The following is a 21,549-nucleotide window of genomic DNA, read 5'->3' as shown; positions in this document are numbered from 1 at the left end:
AACACACACACCCTAATGCTAAGTTCTCCAGGCCTGTAGGGACAACGCCAAGTGGTTAGTTATGTATTTTCATATGTGTTTTTGAATTGGCATTATTTATGAATTTGCAGTGCGATCCTCCCAATGGAAATGTTTTTGGCCTTGCAGCACATATGCCGTTGTTGGCCTTCATACTTATACAGAGTACAAAGAAAAGATAGTCCCTACAAAATCCTTCTGACTGGGCCTCATATTACCACGAAGAGCTACTTCAAACAGCTGTGGCCTAAAAGAAGTTGATACACAAACACTCTTTGGTTGAGTGAAGCTCAGCACAGAAAGGATACTTGTGGTCGAAGGAGTACCACAGTCTGAAGAGCCAAGCACTCTCCTGTTTGGTTTTACTCTGTCCTTCACCCGGAGGGCCATCCTACAGAAACACAAGAAAAAGTCATCATGATCTCATCTTCTAGATTTGCTGCATAAACACAAATGGATCAATGAGAACCTGGGGCCAATTCCTCAAATGTGACTTGACTTATCCCTACGATCATGTTGTTATCAGGCTAAAATAATCCTGGTAATTCTTAATAACTAATTATCTCCACCAAGGAGGTTATTTTTTCATTGTTGTTTGACTGTTGGTCTGTCTATTAGCAGGATAACACAAAATCTGCAGAACAGATTTGCTTGGAACTTGATGGAGGGGTGGGGCATGGGCCAAGACAGAATTTGTTAACTTTTGGAGAGGAATCAGTTGAGGAGTATCCAGGATTCCCCCCCCCCCGTCTTTACGATTACAATATAGGGTGTTTTTGACAATACTTGTTGATAAAGTGGCCAATCAGCTTTGGCGGAGGTATACGTTCTCTGAATGGCCTTGTAGTTTGGTTCATCATTTAATTTAGGCCAGTGAAAATGTATTTGGGATAACGCGCAACATGAAACCATGAGTAGCAATATAATATGACAGTGTCATATGATCAGCAGTCAGCCAATACATGTGTATGAAAGCCATGGTCGTGTATTGTTACTGATGTTACTGTTTGTTCTCTATCTGTATAAGTCAGAACATTCAAGTAAGAGTTTAGAACTGAAGAAAAATCCTTGCTTGTGGCAAATCATCAACAATCAAATAAAGTTAAACTAGCTTTTCTAATATTGAAGTTATCCACATGTTAAGAAGAGAGGCTTCAGGGTGATGCTCCCCACTGAGAATAAGTTAAAATGATTAAATATTATAATTACTACATTAATGTGTAGTAGTGTAAATACATCTCTTCATATTTAACTACATGGGACAGGGGGATGCAGCTTAAAACATTCAACAAGCAAAATATTCTATGTAGAAGTTGTTCATCATCATAAGTGGAAACTTACAGAAAAGTAAGTGAAAGCACATTGTGCTCTGCAGCGAATGGAGAAATGCTAGTTTCGCCTTCTTGTTCAAGAAATCACCCCCCATTACTCTCGACAAATTGAATCATTTACATGTCGTCAGTCTTGCTGACTGTGCTCCAAGTCAACATAAAACTGCATAAGCAGAACTGTTTCTGCAATGACAATAGCAGAAGCTGAGGATGTAAATAATATATGTGAGAGTCCGAGTGGGATCCTCACCCCCTGCAGGACCTGGAAGCTGTCTCCACAGGGCTGCAGGTCTTGATCTGGGTCCACACCGACTCTGCAAAACAGGAGGAAAGAAAGAAAATATCACCATCTCATAAAAATTATGCTTAACCCTGAAGTAACCAAAATTAGTGCACAATCAGCATCATTTGTCAGCCACTTAGACTTTTTGTTAGTAATTTGTCATGATTTTGAAGACGGTTCATTTTGACACAGGAAGAGACCTATGTCTTTTTGTGACTGGTGCACCTGCAGAATGCAGATGTGGCCTAATTGTGGCTCTGTTGCATATGAGAAGTTGCTTTGAAAACCAACACATCAAAAGGATGGGTTGCTAAATCTTTCAGTGGCTGAAAAATGCTGCATTAGCTTTCAACCCCATACAGACAAAGTGAAATAAAGAAAAGCTGACAGAAATTTCACAGTTTATAAAAATTAGGGTTAGGCAAATGACAATAAACAAGCTAGATTCTTATCAATGCGGTAAATCACTGTCATGTCACCGATTACCTCATGACAAAGACTGCTTCATATGCAGGACCTACTAATCCATCATGTGATTGAACTAGTTACAGTATGTGTGTCTATGCTTAACATCAACATGGTGCATTTCAAAACTGACCCACTTTGGGTCAATGTAACATTGACGCAATCCTGGTTTAACTTTACCCTTTACACACAAATCCAAAACAATGGGTCATTTAGACCAGGTGTTACGCACAAATAGCTTTACATCATAACTGTTTCAAATGTATTGGTAGTTGTACAAAAGAAGCTGCATATCAAAACTGGGAAAGATGTCACCAATATTCAATAATGCAAATAACAGTTCAGGGTTAGGGTTATGACCTATTACGATAGCTAAAAACCAAAACAGTATCAGAACAAATTACGCTAATACTGGGTCCAAACTGCCCACATGTCTTGTGTTTAATTGGACACCCATTGGTTTTCTACCCATGGGCACTGTGTAAAGCCAAAGTCCCGATAACGTCTCTGGTACGACTATACAGCAGCGCCTGAGTTGTATTAACCCAAAAATGGGTCAACTTTGTCCCAGGGATTTTTTACTGTGTATCACATTACCATAAAGGAGGTTTGACATGGTGCTTTTTTCCTTCTAGCCAAGAGTTGGATCAGAAAATCAATACATCACTCTCATATTTGTATGGTGAAAAATAAGCTGCAGCCAGCAGCTAGCTGTCTTAGCATATAAAATGGAAACAGCTAGCCTGTATCTGTCTAAAAGTTTTTTAAAAAAACCTGCCCGAAAAGCTCCATGAAAAACAACATTTGTGCTACTAGGGGTGACTTCCAAACTGTATCTTGGCTGGGTGCAATCATTTCCTAGCTGTGTCCCGCTAAACTAACCAGCTAAAATTAGCATATTTACCAAAATTCAAATCCATTTCAATTTTATTTGTATAGGGTCAAATTACAACATTCTCTCAAGGCACTTTACATAGTAAGGTCAAGAACTTACAAAGTTATAGAGAAGCAGTTGCCACAATGCACTTAACGCTTTGCTAAAAACAAAAGCATATTTCCCTCTTTTTAAACTACCCCTTTAAAAGTGACTGCAGTACATTTTGTTAGTCTTCATAGCTGAGCATTAATAATTCCCCCCCGGGTGTCTCTTACCAACAGAGAAGGATTAAACCCAACACAAGCAGATTTTAAAAAGGGGCACTTTAAAGTCATATAAGCTCTAGAGCAGTTGAGTTTAATCCTCATGGACACAGGCCAAGACAGAGATGTGCAGCCTTTCATGGTTACATCTGAATCAACGGCTGACACTGTGCAATGGGAGGTTTAACTAATGTGTGCACCGATCTTTATATGTTTCCACGGCCGCCACACAGAAGAAACATCCCCTCTGCGTGAAGGACAAACAGCATTTTTCTACTCTAGCACCATGAGAAGGAGCAAGCCTCGAATATCCAACTGTCTTTAAGGACTTTTTCCTCTTTAAAATAAACACACTCAAACACAAACGATAGGCCCGTTGTCTTATGTCATATATGCTGACTTTGCATAGACTTGCATGAACTGTATTTCCTGGGGACTTACCCAAACCTTAACCACTACCTCACCACTAACCTAAACCTCATCATACCACTCAGCCTTGATGCATTTGGGAAAACCGTTTTCATCCGGAATTTGTGCCCTGTAGTAACCTATGACAGAAACACTAACACACACAAGAGAGAGGATCTGGAGGAGTGGGCTCAGAGGATCTGCAAAACGAAGGAGGCTGATGACAGCCTGTATCGGAGAGGATCTGTGGGGAATGGACCTGAGATTGTAAGACACAAGTGGTAGGGGGCCCCAGAGGAGAGAGGCAAGGTCTTACTCACATTTCCTATCATTAGAAACAGTATTGAGTGGCCACACGGGTTCATAAACTTACATAAGAGAGAGAGCTTCATAGACTTCAGTTCACCCACTGACCTTTAATCCTAATCCTGAACACAACCTCTCCTCCCCTTTAAATCCATCTAATATTCCTCACAAGTAATTTCTTCAGCAGGGTGTCTTTCTTCTAGGGAAGACATGCAATCCAGAGTCAAAATGGAGGAACCAGAGTCGCACAGTCAGCTTGTTTCCTTCCTCTTTTGAACCCACTTTAGATTGGTTCGCACGTGTTTGTTGTGCTGTCTGGGGAACGCAGGGAGGAAGTCGGCTCTTCACACCACTGTGTTAAAAACTTGAGGCATTTGATGGAGATTCAACAGAAAAACAGACAAGACATCCAGAGAAAAGCCTTGAACAAAGCACTTGCCCATACTATGGCAGCTCCGCAACCAGCACCTCCACCAGAGCTGAGCTGGTGTGTGAGGCAGGCTATTTTTCTGAAATATATCTTCACCAGAAATCAATCCGTTTCATTTCTATCCTGAGATCAAACACCCAACTTGAGTCACTGAAAAATACTTAATGTTTTATGAGAGTCTCGTTTTTTTTTTCACAGGATGCACAATTTTCCCTTCACCACAAAAACAGAAGTAAGCCATGAAGAGACAGATTCCCATCTGAGGTCAGCGCACGCTTTCCCAACACCACTCAGTTTATACACATGTAGATATACAGCACCTGAAGTACTTCCACTTTCCGTACTGACGTCGCTGCTCCTGCAACGCTGTGCTGTCTCCAACTCTGTCACATCATAAACATACACATTCATCAACATTTTTTGTGGAATTCCTCTGCGTAAAAACAACATTTGAGTAACTGGAATGGTCACAGTGCAACACAAATCTCTGAACTTTCACTTTTGATCTTTTCATCTGATACAAATAAGGATTAAATATGTTTTTTCAAAGTTGCTCACAAGTGGAAAAGTTATTTTGCTGCTCTGTGTTCATTTAATGGAGTGACTGAGCATAAATGAGAGTTTAAGCAGATAACAGTGACCACCCAGTGTTTTTTTCTTTTTTTTAAAAACAGTAATTGGCAACAGTCTTTGCCAAATATGATCCTGTGTTTTGGGGACATGCACTAATCCCCAGACAGAGGATCAGCAGATGTTCAGGCATGCACACTAAAAATATCTGGATAAAACAGCTAGAACTCTTCAACTGATGATTCAACTGCTTTTCCACTTCTACATGTCCAAACAAACTCAATTCTTATTTGATGTTTGATTATACTTCACCTGGTTTGCTCAGTTTATCACACTTCTTTCATCACTTCCAGTTAAAATATAATTCAGACTTCTTCCACTGATTGTATTTGGACTGCAACTTCAGCTTCTTCTCAACATGGCCGTGTTCTGATTGTAGCCAATAACCACTGAGGTGACATGTGTGTCATTTGAGAAGTATCAGGTTCAAATCCTGGCAGTGTCCATTTAAAATGCATTCTCTCGGGCTATGCAACTACAGCATGTGCAGAGCTGTAGCTAATGTTAAAGCCATAATAGTGACAGTAATGGAACAGCTACAGCCAGATAGCCAAGCTCGGCCACATTTCATTTAACATTTCTACACTTTCTTTGTAGCTGCCAATCAATCTATTTTTAGTCACTTTTAATTTAACTCCCATTCTAACTGTCTGCCACTTCAGCTTTTGTCAGCACCTTAACTATTTCAAAGGTTTCAGCTGAATGCATTTTTGAAAAATCAATTGTTGTTGAGAACTTGAGAAGTTCTGTTACCTCTGCAGAGGAGGTCATGTTTTCACCTTTCTCAGTTTGTTTTTTTGATTGTTTACAAGCAGGATTACACAAAAACTACAGGACAGATTACCAGAAAACATGGTGGAAGAATGTGGGTCAGGGAAGATAACATTTTGGTGTGGATCTGGATCTGGGGTTGGATCCAGAAAATCATTTTCACTTTCCTTACTCACCGGGCGTTTTATAATATTTTCAGTTTTCCCATGGTTTTTAATTTAAGAAATCAGGCACATTTAGAGAACTGATCCACGTACCACTGCTGCCTCGTTTTCGCATCCATTACTATCGCTGCAGACTATGCTGTTCGTGCTCGCTGATTTTTAAAAATGGTGGTCACAACAAAAGTTTTTGGTTGGTCTTGTTGGTCACGATAATCCTACCCCCAGCCTCTGATTGAGGCGATGTAGGAGCCAGCTCTTTGGCCGTCGAAACAAAAAGAACAGATTGCAAATTTAGCACTGGCTCTGAACTGGCACTGCCTTGGTGAAAAAGTGGGATATGAGTGCGGGAAATTTGGTGCAAATTATTTAATTTAAGGGGATTGTTGGGCCTTGGTGGAGGCATCACTTTACTGAGTGCCACTGTAGGTACTACAGTAAAACTCTACCACAACCCAATCTAAAATTGTAAGCACTTATTCCTCAGTGTTAATCGTGTAAAAACAATGAACTCAGCAAATACCACTACACACACCCAAATATGTTCCTCATTGAGAGATTTGTTGCTCTACTCTGACCAAACGTGAGCACACAGGATCTCTATCTCTTTCTGTGGCTGCACTGCGGAGGATCAGTGACCGTCCATCAAAACCCAATAACACAAACCAGCAGCGTCTCCTCTGCCATCCCAGCACTGGTCCTCCATCACATCCTCCATCAACCCAGCTGCCTCAACAGGGCTGCCTCATTTTCACAAAAATAGTAAATTATATCTTGCAAATTTAATCTTTAGTATTATCGTAAAATGTATATTTGAAAAAAAAATTAACAGATACAGAATAGTAGATTTATTAAGTCCTCTGCAACATGATGTCCTACTAATTTGCAGGGCTTTAAAGGTGTTTCCCAAAAAGGTGTAAAAATTGTAAATGTATGCACATGTAAATAGGACGATAACCAGAATCACAGTGGAGCACGGCCGATATCCGCCTGCCATGCACCACATGTCCCTGTAACCATGGCAATGGGTTCATGTGGAGATTTTGGCAGCGCTCTTAACCTCCACCAAACAATAGTTTCTGCTCGGCCCGAGGAGGCATTACCCATATTAAACAGAGGCTGTTCACTCTGTCACATGCTGTCACACACACACACAGCCAACCCATAATCCGCTTTATCATGACAAATACAAGCTCCAAGTGCATCACGGTCAGACACAAATAAGTGAGGCTGGGCTACAAACAGACACAAGCAAAGCACTACAGGAACAGTCCAACCGCTGAGAACATCTCAAGTTGGGACAGTGTTGTTGCTGCCTGGTGATAAAGAGCTGATATAACTGGATTTAGCATCACTCTTAATTTAAGAGCTCATGTGATCAATCTTAGAGTAAATGGCTCATAAGTCGAACTTCCTGTACCAGTGAATGCTGGGATGTCTGCACAGATGTTACAAAGGTCCCAGTTTATAAAGACTCTGGATTTAAGAGCTGGGAGACAGAAAGCCTGCAGCAGACCTGTAGGAGAACTCTAGCCCCATCTCCTGGACAGTCCTACCACACAGGACAAGACTAGTCCACAGCAGGTGGATTTGAGGAACTACATATTGTCGTAAAAAAATTGTATATAAAAATAAATAATAATATCTATATATATTTTTTTTTTTTAACGTTTAACCAAATGTATAAATGAAGCTGAATAGATTTTCTTCTAGGGCAGAAAGATGTGATGATCATCATCATAGACAATATTTAATGGATGTGATGTTACCTGATATGTAGCCAGGACAACATGGGCGTGGTTCCACCACCAAACACCCACACAGTGAAGAAGACGATGAGCAAGGTGGTGGTGAACATCATCTGCCGGGCGTAGGTGGCAGTATCCCGGATAGCCAAAGCAAATGCCATTGCACCTCGCAGACCTGCAGTGGATCAGACCCCCCGCCCAGAGAAAATCATCTGATAACATTCAACCACGAATTATGACAAATCAGAGGTGTTATGGAAGGTTTCTGGAAGCTGGTGAAAGGAGAACTCAGGCAGCAGCTGATGTCTTATGCAGAAGAGTTTAATGTAGAGTTGAGGCATCAAGGAGACCAGAAGGTGAAACAATATACAAACGCTAACAGAGTAACATGAGCAATTGTCACCCCCAAGTCTGAAGATGTCTCCCACAGCATCCCCATATATCTCCCTCTACTTGCGTCACCCATTCCAACAGCACATCCATGAGTGGCTAGAATGTTACATGTAGGTGTTCGCAAACTACTGGATGGTTAAGCCTAAAGTATGCATTCCTAAATCACATTGTGTCCTTACGTCTTTCCACTGGTGAAATACACAAAAGAGTTAGAGTTGGTGCCTCTCTGTCTGGCACATCTGAGTCAGATATTAAAGTCCCTAAGCGTAGACACTACAATGTACTGTTGGTTGGCCCTTTATCTATAACCTGACCTTTGGTACTGCTAAGAGAGAGAAGGGAGTGTGTGTGGAATAAGACAGGCACTATTCTCCTGTACAGATATAATGTAATATACAATATACATAATATAAAGTGGCATATACAGTAATATTCTCAAAACAAAACTTGAACTGGCTTTTTCATACCTGCAAACATCATCATGTGCTGGAAGTTTCCCTTGATCTTGTGCCTTCGACCGAGGTTGAGGAAGAAGGAGAGTGGGTAAATGTTGAAGGCTCTTCCAATGAATATGGCAATCTGACATACAGGTCAAGAAGTATTTGACTGAAGATTTGAGTGCTGGACAGATTCAGGGAGCAGTGTGTGACTCTAACTACACATGAAAGGAAACTTAAAGGTTTAACAGTAAAATCTTTCTTGGAAGGATTTGATTGCTTTTTTGGAGGGAGAAACAAAAATTCTCCCCAGGAGACCCTGACTTTGGACTGGAGGGCGACATACATCTGGAGTCGACTATGACCTGTCTACAGGGACATCACAGCAAAGTTCAAGTCATTACCACTTCTGCAGCTGTGGAAACATCTAGTTCTCTGCTGACTGGAGACAGAAACATTCATACTGGTTGTGCACAAAAAGGATACAAAAGCCCCGATAATGAAAATGGGGCTGAAGACGTGGTTCTGGAAGGTGAACAGAGCCAAGCCCATGTAGGAGAATATAAAATTCTCAGCGAGGAAGTGAAGGACCTCAAAGAGCTGCAAGAAACATACAATATTAATGATAGTGTCAGTTTAGAAATGTACGAATACACAACAAGAATATAGATCAAATCCATAGGAAGATGCTTTAAAGTTTGAAGCTTTGTAAGAGAATTTCTTATATCTTTTCACACTGCACTGCCTGGTCCTCTGAGCTAAGCTCCTCATCTATCCCCTCAGAATCCAGAGGGGCTTTGGGAGTCGGTTTTTTTCTTTTCTCTCCCAGTGTGATGGAGCCGCAGACTCTCTGGCTGCCATGATGATTACAGAGCTCACTGCTTCTATCATGCTCTGAGCAGGAGGAACGAGACAGAGGCAAGGGCACGCTGACACAGAGACAAATGAAAATGGAAGCCCAAAAATTAAGTGAAAAATAGCTGAAATGATGATTGATGATTTTTGTTTTAATCTAAGCGAAGTGCTTTAACCTTGATGCGCACACATAGCTGTCTTTGCAACTGAATTACAAGACTGCCAAGATATTCTGAGCATGGATCCAAAATGTGTCACACCGCGTGTTGCCTACAAGCTAATCTACTGCCTGTCCTCAAGACTGAAGCCCCTCTGGGAAACTAAACAGTCGTGTCAGGAGGGACGTCCTCAGACAGCTCTGATTAAGGTCACAGCAGGCTGATCATGGAGCCATCTGGCACCAGGGGCCGAACACCCGGTTGCTAGTATCAGGGGGTTCAAAATAAATATGGCCATGTGTACAGGAAGTGGTCAGATGCTACCTGCTTGGTTCTCTTTGTGGACTCTTCGGAGAGGTTATTGTACGTGTAGTGAGCCTGTGTGATGCCACAGAAGAGCACGGCCACGACGCCTGCAGAACAACAAACATTCAAAAGCATTAATACAGTGACTGTGACAGTGACCGGGCTGTATAATTTGAATACACAATGTGACAATTCATTCGCTGCAGTGATTATGTAAAAACATCTGAACTAAAGATTCTCAGTCCTCTTGACGCTTTTGATACTAACTCATATATTATCTATTCATTTTATCTACTGCACATTTGCTACATAATCTGTTTTAAGCCCCTGTCACGTTTCATTTGTGTAACAGACACATTCTGTTCACTAAGTGGTTTAAAGTGCCCATAATTATGTCATTTAGAACAAATCAATGACTTGTGAGAGAGCGTGGAATAAAAAGGCTCTGTCTGGGTAAAGTGCAGTTGTCACTGAGCACAAAAAAATCTCCCACCTATCTGAAACAATGTCTTCTTTTTCTCAAATATTAATGACTAAAGGGTCTTTTGATAGTCCATCTTAACTCTTTTATGTTCCATCATGTAGAAAAAAAGCCCACATGTTGACAAAGAAATAGAAGAAGCTCTTCACATGCAGAAAAATCTATTTATTCCTTGTGTAATTCCTTTATTCCTCATCATAAAGTCTTATTACCAAAAACAAGTTTGCTTTTAAGGAAGACTACACAAAACAAAAAATATTTGTTTTAATCAATTTCTTTAACATTTGAGACATTTCATGTATCTTGGTGCAAAAATAAATCATCTATGTTTAGAGGACTGATGTCTATGAGGGTGTTAAATTAGGTGCAGATGATTGAATTTATGGGCTGTTGGGGCTTGGCAGAGGAATATGCTCAACTGAGTGTCTTTCTAGTGCAAATAATAATCATCTGATTATTATTTGCATTAAATTTGTATTTTTAAGTCCTTTTAGGTGCATTTTTCATATATGGTAGGACAACTAACATTGACTTCACATACAAAGTTTTGGTATGGAGTCATAAGCATAGTTGTTGCTACCCATGCCCAAAGGTTTGTTTGTATATGTGTTTGTTTGTAAGCAACATTATACAAAAACTACTGGTTGGATTACCATGAAACTGGTGGAAGGATGAGGTACTGGTCAGGGAGGAACCCATAACATTTTGGTGCAGATCAGGGGGCTGAGGAATTTGTATCACTTTCTTTAACATTGCAAGATTTTAGAAGGAGACTGTGCCAGTTTTGTCTTGTTTCGTACTAAAATCCTGACCACATTTGTCTCATGCTTACTTCCCCAAACTGCAACCACTTCCTCCCCAGCTCACCTGTGAACCCGCAGGCCTCAGCTAGCAGGAAGGTACTCCAGGACATGAGGAAGAAGAGGGCCGTCTCCAGCAGTGGAAAGCAGTGCAGCTTCGTGAACTTGGTGACGTGGAGGCCGTGTTAAGGAACAACACTATAATGCAGGGACTGTTCCAAGAAACAGCTCAGTCTGGAAATTAGACTTAAAAAATGTGTACTTTCATTTTTAAAGCAGGCATTAATAGAAGGATATGAGAGCAGTGACAACTCCAGTAGCTGCACCCATTATAAAGGAGCCACTGAATATACCCAGGAAAACCCCCACTGACTTGAAAAAGGCTGCGGCATCAAACATGTGTGTGTTTGCTCCGCTGGGCTGGTAAGCCACAATAGACCTGAAATACAGAAAACAAAAAATCATCAATTTCCCAGTAATGTTTTGAATTGATTTATATCCTTATATTTATGGCAATATCTAATTTTGTCAAATAATCTGTGGTCGTAATGAATTTGTTTTCATTTTTAGCTTAATGAAATGTGGTCATAAAAGAAATCTGTACTAGGAGGAGATTGGACATCTTCCAACAGAGGGAGGCAGAGTGCTGTCTGTCTGCCAAGAGGAGGCGAGGTGCAAAGCTCTGCTGCTCTGTCTCACACATGAGTATTGAATTTTAACACCAGATGGGAAGAGGGTTTTAAAAAAACATACACGTAGGTAAAACGTTGGTCTGGTATAACAGGAAGGAAAGTGTTATAGGGTTTGCAGATGTGGGTTTGATGTGACTTACGAGGAAAGCACGATGGCAACTGCATCATTCATGACGCTTTCTCCAAACAGCAGAGCGTAGAGATCACCGTCTGCATGGAGCTCGTTGAAAATGGCCAACACCGTCACTACACACAGAAAAGCGAAGGAAAATCATGCAGACACTGAATTGTTGACATTCCATTCTCTAAACTGTCTGAGAGTGATCACCATATACCTGGGTCTGTGGCAGACATGATAGCACCAAAGAAAAGGCAGTCAGTGTAGTAGAACTTGTCAGTCAGCTGTCCGACCGCTTGCATCAGTTTGACCACACCGTACATCAGATTCCTGGAGATGGACCGGGGTTGGATTACACTGATATACACTGAGTTTGTCATTTTGAATTTTAGGAACAGAAAGTAGATGCTCACCCAATAACAAAACAGGAGATGGCAGTGCCAAGAAACGCATATGTTATGATGGAGCCCAGGTTCCTGAAGAAATGTCTCTAGAAGATGAAAAAGGAGATGAGCAAAGGAAAGGAGAGAGAATTAAAATACGATATCATATAGCACTAGCCTTTGGTAGCTGCTGACAAGCAACCCATTATTCTTCTAATGATTACACATTCAACCCAATAAGGATGGAAAATATTTGTTGTTTTTGAGGTGGCATAGGAAAAGTGGGTTTACAGGAAACAAAGCACATATTTTGTGGGGAAATTAATTTGAATTTATGTGGAACTTCTTCTAAATATTCTTCTACACTGCAGTGCCTTTCATGACCTTGTTGACTGGAGTAACTCTGTAGCACAGTGGCGATAACAAACCGTTTTTCACTCCCATGTAACCATAATAGCACAAACAATATGTATTTAAGATCTAACTTGGTACTGTGCACCTGCCTAAGTGCCTTTTTACATTTTACGTCTGCGTCTCAGTTTTATCAATATAAACATATTTACATACAGATAAATGTAACTTTTGAATGTCTGAATTTTAATTGAGACCCAAATAATAAGAAAGGGACTTGATGTGTTTTATGTTGGAATATAAGTGAACTAAGTTAGCACCGTAGATTCTTTCTCACAAACTACACGTTCTCAAACCGATTACATTTCTGTTTCCTCTTGTGTCTTTTAACAATGAACGTTGTGCTTAAGGTCATTTATAGCCAGTGACCTGAGTCACTCCCTGTTAAGCAAAACCTGAAGCACAAATGCAGATTTAGTTGTTTGACTGGTTGTAAAACAAACAAGAAACAAGCTAAACAAATAGGCCTCTCCACATCACTTCCAACTCGAGCTCTCTCTTTGCACTCTAAGAAAAGAAAAAAAGAGGCTGATTTGAATATTTCAAGGAAATGTGTATTTTCCTCAGTGACTGCCTGAAGGGACTCTTGTTGAAGAAAACTGAATGGAAGAAAAAAGAGTGATGTTTAAGTTGAGTAAACAGGAAACAGATCTTCTGTGACAGCTCAGTTAGATGATATGCAGCTTATTATGCTGACGTGTCAATATCAGCTGAAGTTCTGTGAGAATGATCTACAGCACATTATTAACTGAATGGACAAGACAGACACAAACATTCAGGGCCTCACACTTCATCTGTCTCGGTTTCTGCAGCTGGTAACATTTTGCTGAAAATTTACTCCTGTTGCAACATTTCATTTAAAACATTTGTATTTCTAAGCCTGACATATCCTCCTGTTTCCCATTTCCTGAGATCTGTTGTTTGACTCAGCAAATTCCACTTTCACTAGAAATACAAAGAAAAAATAGAAGGCGTCTTGTTTTTCTGGAAAACCAATGTTAATTGCGCCGAATCAATCTGACAATGATGAAGCAAGTCAAGCTGTTACTTGATTTATGGTCAGAAAATGAATCCACAATTCTGATAATCGATTGATAATTTAAGTAATTTTTGAAAGAAATTGCAAAACACTGGTTTCATCATGTGAAACGTTGGGATCTTATAATCAGTGTAAAATTAACACAAAATACTGAGCAGACAAATTCAACTATGTCATATTTTAACAACGTTTTCATTGCAGATTCATTTTAAATGATATTTAATATTGTGTTTTCAATTAACAAGACTAAAGCATGATCCTAATGTCACACGACATTTCTAAGCAAGTTTTTAGTATGAAGTGTGTTCATACTGGAAAAACATCACAATGCAATATACTCAGACGAGTGAGCGTGCATGGAAAGTACTGTAGATGTTTGAGTGAGCTGTTGATGAACACTGTTCTGCCCTCAAAACACACGCAGGAAGGAAATAGAGGAGCATTGCACTGCTGGTTTAAAAAAAAAAGAAAAAACTAAATTGTGGGCGGCGGTGAAACATGTAGAAAGATCTTGGGAAACAAATGAAAATATTGTTGATCCTAAAATAGATTTCCCCTCCAATTAGTAAAGTTTACTGTGCACATTACCAGACAACTGAATTGTTGTTAGATTGAACTGTTATGCAACTTTCTGACATGGTAAAATGTTAAGCATGTTATTGGTATGCATGTTGTTTTATTGTATACTGACAGTACACAATGATGATTAGTATGTTATATGAGTATGTAATATGTACAGTACACAGCATGTACTCAAGAGAGTTAGTGTGTCATATGATCTGTAGAGAGTTAATTTAAAACACTAGAGAGTTAGTATGTGATATGTCTTGAAGATAGTTAGTATGTAATATGTTCTGTAGAGTGTTAAAATGTATAGAGCCAAGTGAGCATTTCTGTGAGGTTGTACTTCTTTCCGTAAAATGCTAACATTACAGTGGCAATGCTGCCAAGTTGATGTCTTCTTTAGTTTAGAATGTTGCTTGCTGGCCAAGTTACACTGGGGGCTGATGGAAATCCAGGGAGTTTTGCAGGTATTTGGTTTTAAACTATGAAACTGGTGGAAATAAGAGGGCATCAACACAAACAGCAAGATTCATCCTCTAGGGGACCATTCATGTTTGTCCAAACTTTCATGGCAACCCATCACACAGCTGCTGAGATATTTCAGTTTAGACCAAAGAGGTGGACCAAGTAACATTGCCACCCCTAGAGCCATGTCACTGACAAGGCAAAAAACATTCCATTATTTCAAGATTCGGACATTAATGCACCTATGCTAGAGATCATCTACCCACAATTCTCACGCATTAAAAGCACCACCTGCTCATACTGTAAATCCACCAACTAATTCAACAAACATCTCTCTGTCTGTGGAATGCATATCTCATGAGTTTGTTAAGATTTGGACACACAGTGAGCTCAATATTAATAAATAATAAACAGGTGATCAGTGCTCTGTAGCAGTCAGTGTGTGAGTGGGCTGGGCAACGTGCTTCAACAGTCTGCGGACCGATATGAACATGTCTTCTTCTATGTCATCTGATAAATAACAGCACGGTCTGGGTCAAACAGCATTCAAATTTGCTGACAGATTATTTGATTATTCTTATTTCACTGTATTGGACTGAGACACCTACATAGACACAGACTGACTCACCCGCGACAGGTGCAGATCTACGTCATGGCATTCACATAATTATTTCCTGGTTAGCAATTTGTCTTCACAGTGAGAGCACAATGTTCGTCCTGCTGCTGCAAGGCTTTTACACTGAGGGGCATTGCAGAGTGTATACTTTTCAAAATATCTAAACTTGGGTCTGAATATTGTGTCGATTGCTTAACAAAAACCTGAAATAGCAGACATGCAATGTATGAAAAAATTACACTAGTAAAATAAATAAGCCACACAACAGTAGTAACACAAATTCTGTTTCATTCTATTTACAATGACTGTAAAATCTTCACTGCAGATAAACCAGGTAGGATAAACACACAGTTTTCGAACTTCACTCTGCACCATAGGCTGTTTATAAAAAAGCTCTGCACACAATGTAAAGCACACAAACAATAAAAAGTGAGAGTATATTGTAAAACTGTTTGAGGAGGACTCACTAATGACAAGGAATAATTCTGAAGTAGCTCCAGAACACAGGCCAAGAGACCAGGTCCTAGTATGGTTGTAATAATGATAAAGTGCTTTATTACAAAAAATAAAGCACAGAGCTACTCCAACAGTTCCCTAAGTAATACAAATCGGTTGCTCTACAACAATCAAAAGCAGAAATGGCTTATAGTCACCATCGGCCCTTTTTTTTTCTTTGCCTGTGCAAATGCCAGAAAGGAAATGAAAGACATCTGCTTCGGACTTCCCCTCAAAAGGGCCACTTATGTTCTGAAAGCCCTCACAGCCTGGCCAATGAGAGCTTTTCTTAGGTAAGCATCTGTCCAATGAAACAGCAGTCTGTGGCAGCAGGTATGTTCACTTGGCACTGCAACAACATTAGCTCATGCTGCAGTGTATCGTACAAATTCAGCCTTGACAGAGTCACAGATCCTGAGCTTTGAATGACAAATCTCACCTTCTTTAGACTGTAGCCAGCATGGAAAATGATAGGGGGCAGCAGGATGTTGAAAAATACTTCAGGGTCAAATGTCACCTGGAGGAGAAAACAAAGTGAAAGCATTATTAGGGTACATTTTACCAGCAGAAATAAACCATTAAAGTTTGTTCTGACTGGTACCTTGCGCAGCATATCATTCTGCTCCACATTGTGAATCTCTCGGGAGTTGATCTCCCCTTTGAGGGTGTACTCAAAGAACTTTCCACTGACATTAAGCAGCAGGGTGCTAGCAGGTCCTTCCTTCATAGAGCAGCTCGGGGGCGTCTTGTTGTGGTAGCTGGTGGCAGGGATGCCGTATCGCAGAATAACACCAACCAGCAAACCTTAAAGAGAGGGATGATGACAGAATAATAAAAGAACTGCCACTTTTCATTGGTATCACCAAAGTAATTAATCAGCTAATGTGGAGCACTAAATATCACCAAGCTAAGCATTTCCCAGGTGCTGCTGCTTTACAAGCCCTCAGGATCAGAGAGTCACACAGAGAGCAGCAGGACACAGAGAGAAAAATGGGGAGATAGTGAAGGAGAAGCTTGTGGGGAGTGCAAAATCCAGGAGGAGGCAGGCAGGCAGTTCGAGAACATAAATCCTCTGCTCAGACAGCAGTTATCTGCAGGAGACATGGCCAAGCAGAGCTGCCAGCACTGCACTCGCTGCTTCTTCCTACCAGAAGGTTGACCACATATATCACGCTCATTTTTTGCAACAAGCACAGATTTGACATTGAGTACTAGTTGAGTATTAAAGCGTCTCTAGCGCCAGTTTATGTAGAACAAATGACAGTGGTCACAAACTTTAGGTTCTTTCCAGCTCATGGATGGTTTCCTGTTTTTAAACTGTGACACCACTGAGCTGTATTCATGTTCCCTGCATCACTGTGCCACAGTAACTAACTGAAATACACGTTTCTGTTGAGGCTGCTCTTTATACACATGATCAATACAGTGACAAGGTTTCTATTTGTCATCACTTTGATATTTGTGACAGTCCAACAAATATAAACAGTCTGATCCAACACAAAGTAGGTTTAAACTTCATGAAATCAAACTGAATCCACATAAAAAATATACCTAGAAGCATGAGTTATGAACTTGCCATTGATACATAGAAACCAAACTGTCCTGGAACACATATTGTAAGTGCATATATGCAAACCACAAAATAAAAATGATGTGGCCACTTCTGGAAACAATAAATCCTTTTTAGTTTTTTGACCTTCTGCCTGGTCATAACTTCCTGCTGGAGCTCATCATCAATGATTGTAAATGAAACAACAACTTGGGGAAAAATTACCAAAGAACAGCCTTTTTTTTCTAAACATACTAAAAAAAACAGGTCAAACTCTGACTTTTTCATTCGAGATCTCTAGTTAATAAGTGACATTTGCAGCATCGACTGACTGGGATCATTTTGATAAGCTACGAAGAAAAACAGAACTACCAAAATTCTCCCTGTTGCTCTGAAGCTGTTTAGCTTAGCACGACTTGGTGCACGCCGTTGCCGTGGTTTCGGACTGATCGGGTCATTTAATCACCCTTTGGTTTGTTGATTGAGGAGTTTTCTCTGAATGTATCTGCTAGGAAAGTGGACCATCCTCTGTTGTTTTCACAGTTAGGCTTTCCAAATGTGCTCATAGGGTACACATTGTACCGCATATGCTGCATTAGCCTGTCCAGTGAATGTCCTGTACTTTATGTAGCAAGTCCCTGTAGAAATAAATGTAATGAACTCACTGGAATAGAAATATATGCAGGATGCAGCTGATGACAACCCACCACAGTGATGGATATTTATAGAAAAACTCAGCTTTCGGCTGCTTTGATACTATAATTTCATAGCCTTTAACAAACTGAGACGATGGTGAGAAGGTATAATCACCCTTTTTTTTTTGGCAGAAGAATGATCAATATGTTGCTGAGAGTATTGACTGCAATCTGCACAAATAATTTATTTTGAGGGTAGATACGCACAACGCATGCAAAACATGTATTTACATTTTTTCCTGTTACCTTCCCTGTGATTTCCCCATTGCTCTGTTAAGACGTTAGAAAGCTTTAAAGTTATATTGAACGTTTAAAATGAGCCCCACATAGCAATGTTGTTTGACCCCAGACACTGTCAACCCAGAGCAATACCGCATGTCAACTAAAGGCACCAAAGGTGAATCAAATTTGTTCTGTGCTATTTAGGCCATATTCACCATGCACGGGTCACTTTAGGTTTTAGATCACACCTTGCCTAGAGCCCTGCATGTTTGGCAAGGAAGGCCCACTTTTGTTTCTGGATATTTGGGCCAAATTTTGCAATCTTTCAAATGCGCAACTTTAGGCTCACATCCATTTTGTCCGGGCCACAAGTGCTGCATCATTGCTTGATGTGGCCCACATCCATATGCCATCTTTATAAAGCATTTCACAGGAAGATATTCTACATGAAGTCTAAAACATCAATTCCCTTCAGCTCTATGGACGGATTTAGCTTCCATCAGTTCATTATTTCGATTTAAACGCCACGACTTTATACTTCTGGCTCAATTTCACGACCTTGATCAAACTCTTTTCCTGTAAAGGGCAGCTATGTTCAGTGGAAACTGGGTTTTCGGTAAACCCATTGCATGTATACCTAACCAGCACCAAATGACACTTTACAAATAGTAGCATTTAGAAGATAAGGAGTCAGATATATCCCTGAGGAGCAGGTAGAGACCAAAAAAGAGCTAAAAAGAGAGTGAGTGGTCAAGCTATAGGCTATAAAAATCCAAGGCAGAACCAGAGAAAAGTTTTAAGGGATGCCATTTTTGTGGCCCCAAATACTTTAAAAAAGGTCCAGTGTGTGAGATTTAGGTGAAAGGGATCTATTGGCAGAAATTGAATATAAAATAATCTTCTGGTAGAGACCAAAACAGAGCTAAAAAGAGAGTTAGTAGTCAAGCATTAGGCTATTGAAGCTGTTATTAATAGCAAAATTGTATTGGGACAGTGCATAATATGTATTTTTTAAATTCAGTGATATCATAGGAGGTTAAACCATATAAAATACTTAAAGGTCACTGTAATCTCACGTATGGCAGCACCGACATTGTGTGAAGGCCTTCACGTGTGTCAGGCGGCTGACTCCAGGTCAGTCAGACTGCGGTGTTGACTCGACAACAGCCCAGAGCACCTTCTAGAAACGAGCTGGGGCCCAGTTAAGACGGAGCCGAGTGAGCCGCTGGAAATGCGGAGGCGCCTCAGTTTCTTCAGACTTGAATCAGACCCACGGTCCCCGAGCAGCCGCTGCACACGCACCACAGGACAGCCTGAATCACGCAGAGCCTGCGGGGAGCTGCTGCTGGTGCTGCTGGTGCTGGTTGTGAAGGGGAGAGTGAGTGTGTGTGTGTGTTTGTGCATTCATCACGCAACCTCACCGTAAATCATTGCCAGCCCGGTTTCGTGGAGGAATCGGACCCGTCTGTGCTTGAAGAGCCATATGGTGAGGATGGTTAAGGTCAGCAGCAGAATGAATGTCAGCAAATTCACGCTGTCCTGTCGGTGACTTTCCTCCGCCTCCTTCTCGGTGGTGAGCTCCTCCATTCCGTCGCCCTGCGCCTTCAGTCCGGACACCGTGTTCAGTAAGATCCAGGCGGGCACCATCGCGGGCACCATCGCGTCCAGCGCTGCGCAGGCTGCGCTGCGACTCGGCTGTCGTAGCGCGTCCATGGTGCAGGAAGATGCTCCTGCTGCTGCTGCTGCTGCTCACAGCCGCTATGCCATGTCACTGCGGACAGGTACACACAGCTGAGCCGAGCGGGGGGAAGCAGTCCAGGGCTCACAGTCTGTGGACCGGCGAGTTCAACCTTTTAAAGGCACACTGCGCGATGCGAGAGGACGAGGAAGCTGAGACTGCGCTGCCCCTGTGGAGGAGAGCGAATCACACCAGGATGCAGCCACCAAAGTCCACCGATCTCAGCCTACTGAGTCATTGTCCCCGGATTCTGATGATTGTGCAGTTCAGTGCCCGAGCCTCTCTTCAAAACAGGAAATTCACGTGGTCTCTGCTCTGACTTAAAAAATCTGCCTTTTTGCAAGAGAAGCAGGAGGCAATATCCGCTTTGGATAGTGTGGCCTATAGCTGCAGTGATAGCAGTGGGTGAGAGGTGGGTTTTCACCAGGGGGGCACAGTTAGAGGGGGTCTAACGGGGAATCAGAGATGTGTTTTTAAAGAAGACCTTTTCTGTGGCCCCAAATATAAAGTTGCACCACAATAGAAGATCAAATTACCGTTTTAAAGTGAATAATGTCATTTATAGTGACAAACAATGCATAACTCTGCAGTTCCCTTCAGCTCTGTAGAGCAATTCAGCTTCCATCAGGTTAATATTTAGATTTTTAAGGCCACGACTTTAATCTTCTGGCTCATTTTCACTTCCTCAATCAAACTGGTGTCCAGTAACTGGCAGCTGCATGTGTCCATTGAACACATTGTTATTAGCAAACCCATTGTATGCAATCCTGCCCAGCACCAAATGACTGACAGTTGACAAATAGCTGTTAAACATAGCAGAGCATTTAGACGCTAAAGACTCTCCCTGAGGAGCTGTTAGAGACCACAACAGAGCTACAGGAGAGCTAAGCTATAGGATATTAAAGCTGTTATTATTAGCCACAGTGCATCATATTGTATTGCTTTATTTTTCTGAAATACACACATATTCTCAAGCTACACGGCATTAAAGTGCACTTAATTGATCAACTGTTTCCAGAATTATTATCTACCTATTAATTCCACAAATGTCTGCCTGTCTATACATATGTCACGAACCATTCATCTAATCAGTTTACCACTTGGCACATGTATTGTTATTGGCTCAGGGGAGTGCAGTGCCGAGTTTGATGCGATTTGGACAAGCGATTTGTTCGATATTAATACGATTTGAACAGTCAACCAGCGCTCTGTAGCAGTCAGTGGGGGTAGGGCAGCGTGCAAATCAGTATGTGGACCAAGTTGAACATGTCTTTTTTTTACGTCCTCGGATAAACTACAGCAGCCGTCTGTAACTGGCAGCCGGCAGCCCATAAAATTTCACCATTCATGAAAAAAATTGTCTATACAATCTTCACTGCAGATAAACCAGGAAGGATGAACACAAAGTTTTTTAACATCAACTCTGCACACAACATCCAGC

General features: G+C 41.0%; 1 protein-coding gene across 2 annotated transcripts in view; it reads right to left on the bottom strand.

Moving 5' to 3' along the window:
* The window catches only part of slc9a7 (solute carrier family 9 member 7), a 31,067-nt gene extending 9,706 nt beyond the window's left edge, over window positions 1-21,361 (bottom strand). For both annotated transcript variants that reach the window (XR_004613707.1, XM_034583933.1), the window contains exons 1-14: window positions 19,792-21,361; window positions 16,506-16,708; window positions 16,344-16,421; window positions 12,345-12,421; window positions 12,149-12,261; window positions 11,954-12,059; window positions 11,419-11,560; window positions 11,189-11,294; window positions 9,859-9,947; window positions 9,008-9,121; window positions 8,552-8,663; window positions 7,713-7,866; window positions 1,600-1,663; window positions 327-409 (exon numbers count right to left, since the gene is read on the bottom strand). Coding sequence is in view for 1 of the 2 variants with exons in the window: in XM_034583933.1 (XP_034439824.1) it covers window positions 327-409; window positions 1,600-1,663; window positions 7,713-7,866; window positions 8,552-8,663; window positions 9,008-9,121; window positions 9,859-9,947; window positions 11,189-11,294; window positions 11,419-11,560; window positions 11,954-12,059; window positions 12,149-12,261; window positions 12,345-12,421; window positions 16,344-16,421; window positions 16,506-16,708; window positions 19,792-20,083 (1,733 nt within the window). In the remaining variant the exon portion in view is untranslated. The remainder of the gene's footprint in view (window positions 1-326; window positions 410-1,599; window positions 1,664-7,712; window positions 7,867-8,551; window positions 8,664-9,007; window positions 9,122-9,858; window positions 9,948-11,188; window positions 11,295-11,418; window positions 11,561-11,953; window positions 12,060-12,148; window positions 12,262-12,344; window positions 12,422-16,343; window positions 16,422-16,505; window positions 16,709-19,791) is intronic.
* Window positions 21,362-21,549: the final 188 nt, after the last annotated feature.

This window comes from Hippoglossus hippoglossus, chromosome 4 (genome assembly GCF_009819705.1).
Source record: "Hippoglossus hippoglossus isolate fHipHip1 chromosome 4, fHipHip1.pri, whole genome shotgun sequence".
In the NCBI taxonomy this organism is placed as follows: Eukaryota; Metazoa; Chordata; class Actinopteri; order Pleuronectiformes; family Pleuronectidae; genus Hippoglossus; species Hippoglossus hippoglossus.
This window is presented reverse-complemented; position numbering and strand designations above follow the sequence as displayed.